General features: G+C 40.5%; 1 protein-coding gene across 11 annotated transcripts in view; it reads right to left on the bottom strand.

Annotated features, from left to right (window-relative positions):
• DIS3L2 (DIS3 like 3'-5' exoribonuclease 2) overlaps positions 1 to 15,488 on the bottom strand; it is a 273,032-nt gene that overhangs the window by 116,657 nt on the left and 140,887 nt on the right. For all 11 annotated transcript variants that reach the window (XM_037908114.2, XM_043521858.1, XM_043521860.1 and 8 more), the window contains one exon: positions 3,613 to 3,725. In XM_037908114.2, coding sequence (XP_037764042.1) covers positions 3,613 to 3,725 — 113 coding nt within the window. The remainder of the gene's footprint in view (positions 1 to 3,612; positions 3,726 to 15,488) is intronic.

Raw genomic sequence — 15,488 nt, 5'->3', positions numbered from 1 at the left:
TGACAACCTGCTGGTGTCAAAAGTGAATGTCTTAAAGTCCTTGGACTCAACATGTAGACAGGCTTCCAGTTCCAATCTTTGATCTCTATTATAAAACAGGACCAGTAAAATATTGTAGGGATTTATGGCTGACCTTTCACTTGAGTTGCTTCACACCTAAAATAACACCACCATAATATGTGCCAAAAGGGAGAAAACTGTTTAGGTTTTCTTGCTTTTTAAAACTTGATTCACTCTTACTTCTAAACCTCTGGCTTTTATTAAACAAACTGAAAAGGAGGACTTGTGGCACCTTAGAGACTAACCAATTTATTTGAGCATAAGCTTTTGTGAGCTACAGCTCAAATGAGCTGTAGCTCACGAAAGCTTATGCTCAAATAAATTGGTTAGTCTCTGAGGTGCCACAAGTACTCCTTTTCTTTTTGTGAATACAGACTAACACGGCTGTTACTCTAAAACCTGTCATTACTGTTAGCCATTACACAATAATAGCCACATTACACATAGCCACAAACTGTTAGCCATTACACAATAATTTGTCTTCTGGACAGATGGTTCAGGGGAATTAAATATGTAGATTTATTTAATTTCCTTTTTGAGAGAATTTGCATTATTCTAAGTAATGGCAGCATCACAGCTGCATTTATGGAACAGTTCCACCAAAGGAAAGTCTATTTTCTATGAGCGTGACCTTGCCATCTTATTGTTTCAAACCAGCTCTTACTATCCTCTTCTGTCCAGACCCACACTTATTTTTAGCTATTTTGTTAGAATTAATAATCATCACCTTAAAAAGTAGGAATTTTCAGATCCAACATTTAATCCATTTTTAACCACGTTAGCGACACTGGGAAAAGTCTTCCATATTTTCAATACCTAATTTGGTTTGCACTCTTAAAAATCTATCCGAAAGAATGGACAAAACACCACTTCTGGAGTTAACAAACCAAGGCAGTTGGAGAACAAATAAAGATTTAGGGCATGAAAAGGCATTATGTAAGTGGAAATCCTAGTTAAACACAAAGAATGAAATCTAAAGCTAGTTGAAAACTTTCTGTCAAAATTGTTCTTCAACAGGAAATTGAGTTTTCAAATAAACACATTTTTTCGTAAAAAGTATCTGTTTTCCATGGAATTTTTTTTTTAAACACAAAAAAATTAAGCGTGAAAAGCAAAATATCTTGATTTGTAAATGCTGCCACAGTGCCTCCTGGGTGTTTTAGTTTGATTGCCTCATATCCCCATTCTCCTCTATAGGAGAGGCTTCCTGCAGGACTATACCTCCCATGACACCATGGCTAGCAACTCCCACGGTCTTGGAAAGGGGAGGCAACACATCATAGTAGACCATGGTGCATTATGGGAGATTTAGTCCAACCAGGAAGCCCAGCCCATAGAAGAGAATGGAAACATATGGCACCCGAACTACAACTCCCAGGAGGCACCATTCCCAAATCAAAATATTTCTGTTTTCAGCCTTTTTATATAGGATGGTCGCTCACTGATAAGTGGAGTTCTCTGGACAAACTGTGCCTTCAGTTTCACTCTGTAGCACGTATGTGCCCTGTGTCTTGCAATGAGAAAACTATTCTAAACAGTTTATCCATTTGAAACCCTTGTGCACGGACCCACAGAGACAGTGTTCCAACTGCTATTCCAAGTGGCATCCCCATGCCCATAAGCACTTAAAAAGCCCATGGATTTCTTTGGTTCCTCCTCAATTAGGTCCTCTCACTAATCCAACTAAAACTAAAAAGCCATGGAAATAAATTATAAATCACCTACTAAGAATAAACAACTAGAAACTGAAACCAACATAACTGCACAATTAGCATCAGAGAAATAGCTCTGAATCTGCTGTGGCTGGCGGACAAAACAGAACAGAGGATCGTTACTGAGATGTGGCATTTTATAAGCACAGGTCAATACACACACACACCCTCTAACGGGTAAGCTGTGTTACAATATTCCGGGACCATCAGACTCAGCACGAGGGTGGGAAACTACAGAAGCAATTTCGTGAGGGAGAAGCAAGTGTTACTGACACAGGAAAGTTTTAAAACCTTCAAAAATATTTCTAGACAGTGTCCCAACAACAGCGAAAGGTCAGAGCACTGGTCAAGATGCTAAGGAATTAGCATGCATAGGCTACTTCTGTCAAAGACTATGGCCCAACTTCCAATCACTCCCAGCCAGATATAACACAAGTGCAACAAGAGTAAATTTCCCCGGGTAGCAGATTAGGGATGGATTCACGCTTACTGATGGGAGAAATCTTTAGTTTCCAATGCTCTTTCCAGCTCCCACAGAGATTTGAAGGTGCCACCTTATGAATTATAAGCAAATCTGGTAAGGAGGGGATGGGAGAAAGGTCATTCCAGACCACACACACTAAACAGAAGAATGTTAACCAGAGATGCCCCTTCTGCTGGGTACATCCATGGAACAACAGTGGAAGGTATAGCCCAACTGATCAGGAGGGAAGACGAGAATCTGCTCTTATGAATCTTGTGCTGTCCCTTCATATTCCACTTTCTGTTGTTGCTGCTTTAGGATTACACAGTGGGTTGGGAGAAAGAAGGTAATATGGCTTCCTTCAATGCAAGAAGAGCCTGTAATATTCAATGAACCCTGAAAGCACTTTTGCACATGTAACTATGAAAATCGGGAACACCACCATGATACAGATTTGGCCTGGAAGCTTCCTAAACTTACCCCATCAAATAATTGAAAATCAGCATATATGCATTAATACATTTGACTTCAGAAATGTAGCATTTGTTTCTTAGGTTGCTTTGATCGATGCCTGTTGAATTTTAATTACATTTTACTGCACAGTGAAATCGTGTATTCCTGTTTTATGCAACGCCTTCTTTGGCTATACTGAGATTTTGTACAACTTTGTTATCCATGTGTTGGATTTGCTTGTTTTTTGTAGTTTTACTAGAATAATGATTTGAGTTTCATAGAATCATAGGACTGGAAGGGACCTCGAGAGGTCATCTAGTCTAGTCACCTGCACTCATGACAGGACTAAGTATTATCTAGACTATCCCTGACAGGTGTTTGTCGAACCTGCTCTGAAAAATCTGCAATGATGGAGATTCCACAACCTCCTGAGGCAATTTATTCCAGTGCTTAACCACCCTGACAGTTAGGAAGTTTTTCCTAATGTCCGACCTAAACCGCCCTTGCTGCAATTTAAGCCCATTGCTTCTTGTCCTATCCTCAGAGGTTAGGAACAACACTTTTTCTCCCACCTCCTTGTAACAGCCTTTTATGTACTTGAAAACTGTTATGTCCCTCTCAGTATTCTCTTTTCCAGACAAAACAAACCCAATTTTTGTCAATCTTCCCTCATAGGTCATGTTTTCTAGACCTTTAATCATTTTTGTTGCTCTTCTCTGGACTTTCTGCAATTTGTCCACATCCTTCCTGAAATGTGGAGCCCAGAACTGGACACAATACTCCAGTTGAGGCCTAATCAGCACGGAGTAGAGAGGAAGAATTACTTTCTCGTAAGTTTGTTTCATTGCTTCTGATAATGATCCTTTATAGTGATTTAAGGCAAAAGGGAGACAGGTCTCAGAAGAAGCAGACAGCCATTCTTACCTTCTGCACTAGATACACACTAGTTGCCCTTCCACTGGCCACTTGATCCAGCGCTGTTCCTTCCAGAACAAAGTAACTCACATCTGCGATATGAACACCCACTTCAACGTTTCCTGAAATTGCATCGGGAAATCAGTATAGTATTAGAGGGAAGTAATTGCCTCCAAAAGTCACCTTTCAAAAAGAATTTCTACAGTTTTACAATCACTAGACTTTCTGCCAGGTCATTTTTGGCAGAGCAGTTATTCAAGAGGTGAGTTCTGTGAGTTAGCACATAGCCATCGATAACGAGACAGCAAGGAAAATGTACAAGAAAATGACAACACGCAACATTCACAAGTATTTTCCCTCTTTGGACAGGTCTTTACATTTCCAGATATAGATTCTTTTGACTGATTTAGCAACTGACACGCTAAACTCTTCTCTCTCTCTCTCTCTTCCATCTGATTGCTGAAACCTGCCAGTAATTGTTGCCCCTAAGACTGGGGCTGATAAAAGCGCTGTATTCTACGATGCAGACTCTGATTACCCTCATCTAAAGTTGAAGTGTGCACTGCAGAGACTGCAATTTGGGGGGCCACATTAGAGTTTTGTCTAGGACTAAGAATTCTTTCTTTATCTAGGTACCGATATGGCCCCGTTACTGCAAGTGGATATGCACTTAGTAAGAAGCGTGTGACCATGTCTTTCAAATCTGGACCTTGTTACAATGATCCAGGCCTTTGTTACCTTGATATTAGGACACTGCAAAGCAGCCTACATGGGCTTCACCTGAAAACCATCTAGAAATGTAAGGTAGTACAGAATGCAGTTGCAGGCTTATTATGCAGTACTTCAAGCAGGAAGAACATTACATGGTTAGCTCTGAGATCTGCACAAGTTTCCATTTCATTTCTGGGTGCAGCGTAGGTTGCCGTTTATGACCCATGAAGCGCTAATTGGCTTAGGACACTGGACACCTGAAAGCCCAGCTCTCTTCTTGCATGATACTGTTGCACAGGGGTTCTCAAACTTTTGTACTGGTGACCCCTTTCACATAGCAAGCCTCTGAGTGCGACCCCTCTTATAAATTAAAAACACTTTTTAATATATTTAACACCATTATAAATGCTGGAGACAAAGTGAGGTTTGGGGTGGAGGCTGACAGCTCGTGACCACCCACGTAATAACCTCCCAACCCCCTGAGGGGTCCCAACCCGCAGTTTGAGAACCCTGCTGTTGTGGTTACAATTAAAGGAGGTATTTAAACCAATGGGCTGCTAAGTCAGAGGAGCTGCTCACAAGGTGTTTACCATGAAGCAGGCGTCCTTAGCTTGCTTTGTTGACCTTCGAGGAACACTACAAGTGTCATCTGTTTTTTCACGAAGAACTGGGCAAACAGATTTACAGTGATTAGCTGCAGAATATTTTTAATTCCATTGATCTCTCAATTGTTAATAGGCTTTTGTTTGTTTGTTTTTAAATAGGGTTCACCCTGGATAATGACTTTGTTTGTATTACAGATATTTATCTATATTTTTATATATATATAAATATAATATGTTAATACAATTTACATTAACTCTGTACTCATAAAAACACATTATAGGGCAGTTTTACAAGCAGGTGTAAAAATAAAGCATGAATCTATAGCATGATTGATCTCATCTAATGTCTGTATTTTAAGTGTAATTTGATAATAAATACATACAATAATTAAGCACTGCAATATATCTGAGTGCACACTCTTCTGATGATGCTGGAGTTTAATATGCTGGGAACTGAAAGTTATACTTAAGCATATATGAAGGCAGCTGAAAAGTACAGGGAAGAGGGAATGCTGGAATTTAGCTTTGTCCAGCTAACCTGTATTCCATTAAAGTGGCCTGCAGAGAGTAAATACAATGGGCCGCAGTGGGAGAGTGTAATAATCCCGTCCCACACTGAGGGACAAATTCCATAAGTCATTAGAAAGCTTGGGAGAAACTTCTGTAGATTAAAAATCACATGGTTCACCTCAGAAAGCAGCCTACAGCTGTGTTGTGATATTATCAGATGCCCTGAAAGCTGCTCTACGTGGATCAAGAGCCCAAGCCTGAAACTACTTAGACAGTAAGTCTAAGACCAACAGTTTGAACAACAGTTTTAATATTACGAGCATTTGAAGCCAACACTTTCAGAAGGTAAAAAAAAATACTGATTTCTTTTGAAGCCAATATTGTAACATATAGACCCTACAGGCAAATATTGACCAAAGGAAAAGGAGAAGGGGTCATTACATCATGACTTTAATGACACCTTAATTCCATATGCGCACCGTTACATATGTGAACTTTTTTGTCCTCAGCAGAAAAATCGACAAACCAAGAGAGATCTCATTACATGAGATAATAAAACATGAAGGCAGCCAATAAAAACACATTGAACAGAGTTAAATTTCACTCAGGATTCCCACCAGAGGTTCTAAAAGCAGGGGTCAATTTGAACCCTCTGCGTTTGAACTTTTAATGGAAACCCTAAGTAAATATTTTGTTACATATATTGATATAATGTGCACTGGCAGCTCTCAGGTTTGTGTTGCTAAAAGTATGACTCACTCATTCCCCCCTCCCCCCCACCAATCCAGTCCCAGAGAACTTTAAGATACAGTATAGAGATTTCTGTAATCAGCCAATATGACTTCTCTTAAGCCACTACTTTTAATATGTCCTAGGCAAAATACCAAACTTATCTGTTCAGCAAATGCTGCACAGGAATAACTACCGATCGCTTTCTTCTGGTTTATTTGCTAGGAAAATGAAAGATCTTTGTAGACAGAATAATGTGGTTTCCCAGAATTCCCCTCCGGATTTGTGGGTATTATTTTCTTTTGTCTAAATGATTTCCGTTTCAATGTCACAAAAGGAAAGGTTGTAATATGGACATTATTTCTTAAGGAAAAAAGAGTGCGCAATCTGCAGAGAGGGAAGGCGAGTGAGACCAGCATAGTCAGTTATAAAAAAGGACAAATGTTGAGGTCAGAAAAAAACATGTCATCCCTGAGAACAGAGGTCTCTGGGAAAAGTAAGGATAAGCACAGTGCAGGCCACATACGGCCCACTGCATTCTACAAGGAAGCCACATCCACCTTCATGTTTGATTAGGAAGGACAATTTCAGAGCAAATGGAGGCTGCAAGTCACAGGATACAATGCTCCATCCTGACTGAGTTTCTCGAGCAGCCTGTCTTCAGAAAGAAGCTTTACAAACCATGCAGACTTGCTTCACCACGGAAGTGCAGCTACCTCTAAAGATACAATACAACTACAGCAGTGCACAGCAACACAGACTTGTGTTCAAGCCATAGCAACCTTCAACAGAAGCTTAAGATTGGATGTAGAGAAGAATACTGCACCCAGTGATAAACGTATAGGAATTTAGTCAGACAGACTATTCAGCTTGGAATCTAAGCAAGAGCTGAAAGCTAACACCTAATTCAGTGAAAAGTGCCATGGGATCTTTGATGGCCAAGAGCAGTCAGGCCCTCATGGTTTTATCTCATTTAAAACTAATCAGCTTTAACAGAGATAAAACTAGATTCTTCAGTCCCATTCTGACAATGCCATTTTGGCATTGGGGGATTAGGGCTGGACAGAATTTAGGTTACTAGTTGCTATGGATTGGGGAATATAGACTATGTCACGTACATTGGAGGGAGAAAGAGGAACTGCTTGAAATCCAGCAACTGCATTGCAAGACCCTCTAACAAAGAGGAGTTTCCATCCAGAGCTCTACAAAGTAGAAACAGATCAAATGACTTGCTCTCACCCAGCAAAGCTTCCTTTAGGCTAACATATTTTGCAAGATTAACAGTAGCTGTGGTCATCACACTGATTACATGCAATCATAGAAATGCTGCGACTGAAAAACAATCCTGTTTCTCACCTTGCAGAATGACAGCAAAGGTTTTCAAGCAACACAATTCACTCCTAGTTTAACAACAATTTAGCGGATGGATAAGACACAAATAATGGACTTGTGCCATCTACAAGTTCCCGCAATACAGTGTGTGATCTCATACTGAAGTTTAACAAATGACAGAGCTAACAACAATGCTTCACACAGCTCTAACTGGTTTTATAGAGGGCTCACTCTTTGATTTGAAAATCTAATTTATTTGAGCCCACTCCCAGATGTTGTATGGATGCAAAGCTGATCAGATGCTGACATCAAATGTGAACGATTTACATTTGTCACCTCGCAGGAGAGGTAAGAGCCAGCTCTTGGTTTTGACTTCTTTGCTGATGATCTCACTTTCTTGAACAAAAACTGTCTGAAGAACGTTTTTTCCCTTCATTATTGAAAAAAGGATTAAAGAGGGGAGGAGGGGAGAGAAGAGAAAAGGCTCTTTCAATCTGCAAGTGCTCAGCAAGAACTGCCAACACAGCGATGTGTGTCAAGTGTTTGTTCTAGGACTTTGAAAGCTGAAGTTTCTATTTATGGGAACAGCAAGTAAGACAACACCCTGGTAGTATATTCATATTCAGAGAAGGCGACCAAGCAAGTTAACATCACACAGGTTTTGGCATACAATGTATAGGAAAAAGCAAACATTTCATGGCCACAAAGCTCAAAACAAAACATCAAGAAGAAAAGGTGGCAGAAGACAATTCCTTAGAATTTGTACACTTCCTCACGGTTTCTACCCCTCCTCCACCACCACCATGTTCAGGGGAAAAGGTGATTTAAAAACTTCTGTTACTGTTCATCTGAAAATGTAATACAAGAGTATGGCTGAAACAAAGACACAAGACTAATGGTTGTTTGCTTACTATCAATACTACAGAAGCGTAGGGGCCCCAAGCAAGAATTAGGGTCTCATTGTGGTAGGTGCTGCACAGAGAAGTAAAAGACAGTCCCTGCCACAAAGAGAGCTCCCATTCTAGAACGAGGACAAGATGCAACAGGTGGATGGAACAAATAGAGGTAGGGGGGGTGGGAGGACTTGGTATCAGTAAAAATAGTACCCAATACAAATCCTACCTCTGGGTTATATGGCATCAGGTGGATAGCACTTAAGGTACATCTACGCAGCCCTGGGAGGACGCATCCAAGCGCGAGCAGACAGACACATGCTAGCTCTGTTCAAGGTAGTGCGCTAAGAATTGCAGTGTGACCACAGTGGCATGGGGGGTGGCTCGGGCAAGCTGCTTGAGTATTGCACTGAGTCATGGGAAAATGATTGGAACTCGTTATTACTAAACTTCTCTAGCACCAGTGGCATTCATGGTGCTTTAACATACACTATTACCATGAAGTACCTGCCTCAGGGAATTCTCACACAATGGATGCAACAAGATGCGTTAGGACTGGTGACATATTTACTTACTTTAGGCAGCAGCAAGACCATCACGGTAGCATATGGTCACCAAAGAAGAGCAAACAAGGATTACACTGGTACCTCCAAGTTTCATACACACTCAAGTGCCTGGCTTGGAAGATATGGTGGAAGAAAAGCAGTTGTAAAAAACTGCCCACCACAGAATAAGTTATTTAGGCTGGTTTCAGAGTAGCAGCCGTGTTAAGTCTGTATCCGCAAAAAGGTACTCGTGGCACCTTAGAGACTAACAAATTTATTAGAGCATAAGCTTTTGTGGGCTACAACGCTTCCGTAGCTCTCGTCCCCTAAAGCCCCTATTCTACTTGCGCTACATTGATGACATCTTCATCATCTGGACCCATGGAAAAGAAGCCCTTGAGGAATTCCACCATGATTTCAACAATTTCCATCCCACCATCAACCTCAGCCTGGACCAGTCCACACAAGAGATCTAATTCCTGGACACTACGGTGCTAATAAGCGATGGTCACATAAACACCACCCTATACCGGAAATGTACTGACCGATATACTTACCTACATGCCTCCAGCTTCCATCCAGGACACACCACACGATCCATTGTCTACAGCCAAGCTGTACTACCGCATTTGCTCCAATCCCTCAGACAGAGACAAACACCTACAAGATCTCTATCAAGACTGACAGAGCCAGAAGAGTACCCAGAAGTCACCTACTACAGGACAGGCCCAACAAAGAAAATAACAGAACGCCACTAGCTGTCACCTTCAGCCCCCAACTAAAAGTTCTCCAGTGCATCATCAAAGATTTACAACCTATCCTGAAAAATGATCCCTCGCTCTCACAGCTCTTGGGAGACAGACCAGTCCTCACTTACAGACAGCCCCCCAACCTGAAGCAAATACTCTCCAGCAACCACACACCACAACCACTAACCCAGGAACCTATCCTTGCAACAAAGCCCGATGCCAACTCTGTCCACATATTTATCCATAGGACCTAATCACATTAGCCACTCCATCAGGGGCTTGTTCACCTGCACATCTACCAATGTGATATCTGCCATCCTGTGCAGCAATGCCCCTCTGCCATGTACACTGGCCATACCAGACAGTCTTTATGCAAAAGAATAAATGGACAAAAATCTGACATCAGGAATCATAACGTACAAAAACCAGTAGGAGAACATTTCAACCTCTCTGGCCACTCAGTAAAAGATTTAAGGGTGGCAATTTTGCAACAGAAAAGCTTCAAAAACGGACTCCAACAAGAAACTGCTGAGTTTGAATTAATATGCAAACTAGATACCATTAACTTGGGTTTGAACAGAGACTGGGAGTGGCTGGGTCATTAAACGTATTGAATCTATTTCCCTATGTTAAGTATCCTCACACCTTCTTGTCAACTGTCTAAATGGGCCATCTTGATTATCACTACAAAAGTTTTTTTCTCCTGCTGATAATAGCTCATCTTAATTAATTAGCCTCTTACAGTTTGCATGGCAACTTCCACCTTCTCTGTATGTGTCTATATATATCTTCTTACTATATGTTCCATTCTATGCATCCGATGAAGTGGGCTGTGGCCCATGAAAGCTTATGCTCTAATAAATTTGTTAGTCTCTAAGGTGCCACAAGTACTCCTGTTCTTTTTATTTAGACTGCTTTCAAGCTCAAAGACAAAAGGAATAGCTTTTATTTGTCAGCTGAGGTCACTTTTCTACCCCAGAACGCAAAACTATTGTTCAAACAAAAGATGTGTTTTATTTCATTTATTTTAAAATAATGAGAGGAAAATGCTTAAACCTTACTTGCATGCCCTGTGGCCATTTTGGTTTCTGAAACCACATTGCAACTTGGCATGAACCTATTGCCTTGTTTACCAAGAAACTCTAAACCTTTTAATGGTACATGATGCTGGTCCAGCCTTCTGAAGTACAGCTACACATATTTTCAGTCATTAATATTTTTCCTCTCTCACTAAACCCTCCTGTTATCAGCTCCTTTGACATAAAACTTGAAGAAAAACTTCTGGCAATAAAAACAATCCCATGTCTTGGGTTAGTGGATGAGTAAGTGTGGAGCTAAGTTAGCATTTTCACACAATCATCGTCTTGAAAGTTACTTTCTAAAAAGATCTCCTATATCTTCAATTTCTGGAAACCGCAGAGCTGAGGGGTAGGGAGTTTCTCTGAAAAGAGACAAGAACTGATTATGCATACATAGTGTACAACACTACATGGCAAAGATACAGATGTGGTGCCATGTGCCAACAAGCTTCTCAGCAGGTGTCAGCTTCAAGGGAGCTTCCATTCCAAACCTCTCGAACGTAGATCAGAGTTAGAAAGGCTCCCCAGCACCTGCCACGATAGGTACAACTCTCCTGCTTCCATCCCATAAAGAGACCTCTCCTTTCAGTAATAGCCTTGCTGAAGTCTTCAAGGCACGTGAGCGTCTCTCCACAATTCTACAAGATGATTAATTATTCATTATTTGTACTACGGTAGCATCAAGAGGCCTCAGCTGAGATTGGGTCCCAAATCTGCTAGGCACTGTACATACCCATAGTGAGAGAGAGCAATATTTCCAACCTCAAGCGTTCAAAATTCATTAATCAAGACCTCAAAATCATGAGATTTGCTTAAAAATAAAAGGTTTTTACAAATAATTTTATGTAAGTTTTGTTTTCTGGCATCATAGCCTTCAGGGTTCATGTTTTCAACCTTTTTTTTTGCATCTATGAGGGCTAGAAACTTATTTAAAAAAACTAAAACCTGAGATTCTCACTTAGTCACACAAATCCAGGAGCTGGGGCTTTAAACAAATATTGCCAGACGCACAATACAATCATGAGCTAGCAACAAGCAGGTAGTCTCTGCCCCAAAGAGCTTACAAAACTAAATAGACAAGACAAACAAAGGATGGGTAGGGAACCAGCGAAGAAAGATGTGTAATCTTAAAATGTTGTTTTCTCCCACTTTGAAAGTCTTTATACTTCCTGTTTTTCTGAAAATATGTGAGAATGTATCAGGACAGCCAATGACATGAGCAATGCATGGAACAATGCATTCAAGAATCTCTTCTGAGAACCAGGAAGTTCCAAGAGGATTGCACAGAAAGGGAGAAAAATAAGCTATAAATTAACATTTTTTTAATATCACCAGTGTGATTAGTGAGGGCACCGAACACCAATCTGTGAATAACTCCTGCTTGCTTTGCTCTTACAGGGCTGGTTTACTCTGAAAAATGCCTGCATGAAAACAGTCCCTCGTAATTCAAGAGCTGGTCCTTGGGTGTACTGTGTTCATTCACACTCATCTATGCTCACTTCAGTGATTAAAAGGCTTTTTTCGTACCCCTTTTTATTCCGGTTACTTCAATATTGCTCGAAGAGTGAGAACTATATTCCCTTCCTCCTTGTGCATCCACAGCATTGGTCACTAATGGTTGATTTATACACAGCTTGTGTATCGCTTTAACTATAGCAGTTTAGAAACTGATGAAGTTAAAACAGTAACAGTTCCTTAGTGTGGATGCAGTTGTACTGGTATAAAGGCGTTTATAACACCATAGCAACAAAAGGCATGTGTAGTCACACAAATCCAGCACGGATTTCTGCAGCACAGCCCGACCTCTCTTCTATTTATCTCTAAGATCACTTGCATGACAGAAGTACTTGCATTTTAGAGTCCTTCTACGCTAACCCTGAGGTTATTTAGCCCTCTGACATCAATTGAGCACCGTGGAAGTGACTGCAGTTTTACAAACAGGATTACAATTGGCTTCAGGTGGGGATAAAAACAGAAGTAGATGTTCTCATGACGCAGCCTTAGCAATAAAGAACAAGTGAAGATGAAAAGCAGAAATAAGAGATTGGAGCTAAAGTGCTTCTAAGTGGAACATTTTCCAGAATTTCCATGGATGTATCACCAGTTCTTCAAATAGTTTTAGAATTATGAGGCGGAGACTAACTCCATCTATTAGTAAATTAAATGCTGTAAGAAGGTCTGTCATAGAACCACATACGGTCTTTGTCTACAGCAGCTAATAAATTAAACATCCAATGTTCTAAAACCACTCCATAATAGGGTTTAAAAGCCACCTTTTATACTGCAAAACTAAGTTTGTAGTATACCTTCATAACAAGGCTTCTCCTGGCACTTTACAAACAATGCATTAGAAAGCTCTGGTTTTATATGCCAAAAATCTTAAGCCAAATCATTTAAGTTTAGATTTAAATACTAGGGGCAGACTTGACATTTAAAATCTCCGCTAAGAACGAATTCCACAACATTTCCCAGCTCTGAAGGGCAAGTTCTGAGAGGCAGATGGAAAGCTCTCGATGAGCAGCAGTCATTCCTGGGGTACGGAGAATGCATGAAGTGCAGTTCTTTAACAGGAAAGCAGTGTACACCTTTGAAGCACTGGGGATGTCCTGTGAACTTTCAGCTTCTGTGACAAGTCTTGCTGCTGAATTTTGAACCAGCTGCCTGTGATACCATGTCACATTCCTGAGACAGGCAAGCACAGCATTGCAGGAGCCCTTTGGTCACTAGGGCATCGGTTGCTTCTAAACCAGTTTATGACAATAGGTACTGATGCGCCGATCTGTTCACTGACAAAGCCCCATTTCCACTAGATTTTCCTGTGCGCTGCCGATGATTTGAAGTTTTTCTTCATGGACGCTTCAGGCATCTGGCCTTCAAGGCCCTTTGCAAAGAATGGAAATCCCAGGTAGGATGTCTCCAAAAGGAGTATACAGAAAGCACTCTGAGGCCCTTTATCCAATTACTAGACTCCTGAACTGCATAGACTTCAACACTTGCTTTTTGGTGTTTTCTTGATTATTTAATTGAAGCTTATTTTTTACCCCATACCCATAAATGGATAAGAAGATCCACTGGTACATGAAAGTCTGTACCCCTAAATCTTTGGGACTTGTCCCATGTCCTGAATTTATTAAGTTATTTACCCAGATCCAGGTTGTAACTTTGATTGGAGAGCTCATTCTCATGGCAAGAACAAACAAAATGACCATTACTAAATGGCTATGCTGCTGCTTGCGTAACCAAGTGCAAGTACTGTACGCATGCTCTCTAATTCACATTGTCCACATTAGAATTTTAAGCCTTCTGGAATAGAAACAGAGTCTTTTTTAAAACAGCCAAAGCACCCTGCAACGTTGTCATGCAATCTATAGAAGGATTTCTTGTAGTGAATCGTGCACATGTTCAACAATTTAAGCTTTCCCTTAATCTTCATGAAAACTTGCTTTTAAATAAATGCAAGCAACAAAATTATAGTTAGAGTCTAAGAACTGCTACCCCAAAACAGGCCGTGTTTCCATTCTCTATTAGCTTCCATCCTGTGCTTCTCTACCAAAACTATCCAGGTACAGTAGAACCTCAGAGTTACGAACACCAGAGTTACAGACTGACCGGTCGACCACACACCTCCTTTGGAACCGGAAGTACACAATCAGGCAGCAGCAGAGACCGGGGGAGCAAATACAGTACTGTATTGTGTTAAACGTAAACTACTAAAAAAAAAAAATTAAAGGGGACATTTAAAAAGATTTGACAAGGTAAGGAAACTCTTTCTGTGCCTGTTTCATTTAAATTAAGATGGTTAAAAGCAGAATTTTTCTTCTGCATAGCGAAGTTTCAAAGCTGTAGTAAGTCAATGTTCAGTAGTAAACTTCTGAAAGAACCACCATAACGTTTTGTTCAGAGTTATACACGTTTCAGCGTTACGTACAACCGCCATTCCTGAGATGTTCACAACGCTGAGGTTCTACTGTATTGGGAACAGTATATTTTCTCTTGAACCACCAGTTATTTGGGCCTAGGTTGCAATAACCTTATTCCTACCAAACAGTACCTTACACCATGGGGAGTCTCAATGATTTGAAGGGTGACACAATCGAGCTCTCCATGATTCCATTCCACTCTAGCCTTGAAAAATTAGAGGTGATGCCTGCTAATGTAGGAACAACCGACATTTTCATTTAAAACAACAAGTATGTAAAATACTCTATGAGAAGTGCAATCTATCTAGTATTACACGGGAACACACACAGTAGACATCTGTATTTGAGACAGACCTGAATATACATGGCATATTGCAAAGAATTTGTAACCACAAGCGCTCAATGGAACCAGGGAAATGTACCTGTTTCTAATCATTATAACATGTCTCTTTCACTTTCCCAGTGAAATAACAGAGTTCAGTTCCCAAATAAGAAACCACTGGGTTAATCAGCTGGTAACATTGAGTTGTGTTAACTAATCACATCAGATACCCAAGGAAAAACTGCTTGCCTGTTCCCCAGAATCCCACTGCTTACATGTCGAAGTGGGATTTTTTTTTTTTTTTTTTTTTAATTTGACTCCTGCAAAAACCTTTTCCTACGTAAGTTGCAATGTATGGCTGTTTTGCATTAGACTCACGTACTGATGTGTGGTTTCCATCATTTTCTCTCCAATCCACATCAGGTGTCTGTTTCTCTTAAACACCTTTCCCAAAAGGAAGGAAGAAAGTGCCACACTTAAAGAATATAAC

Source organism: Chelonia mydas, chromosome 9, assembly GCF_015237465.2.
Source record: "Chelonia mydas isolate rCheMyd1 chromosome 9, rCheMyd1.pri.v2, whole genome shotgun sequence".
NCBI classification, from domain to species: domain Eukaryota; kingdom Metazoa; phylum Chordata; order Testudines; family Cheloniidae; genus Chelonia; species Chelonia mydas.
Note: the sequence above shows the minus strand (reverse complement) of the source record. Positions and strands in the feature narration are given on the sequence as shown.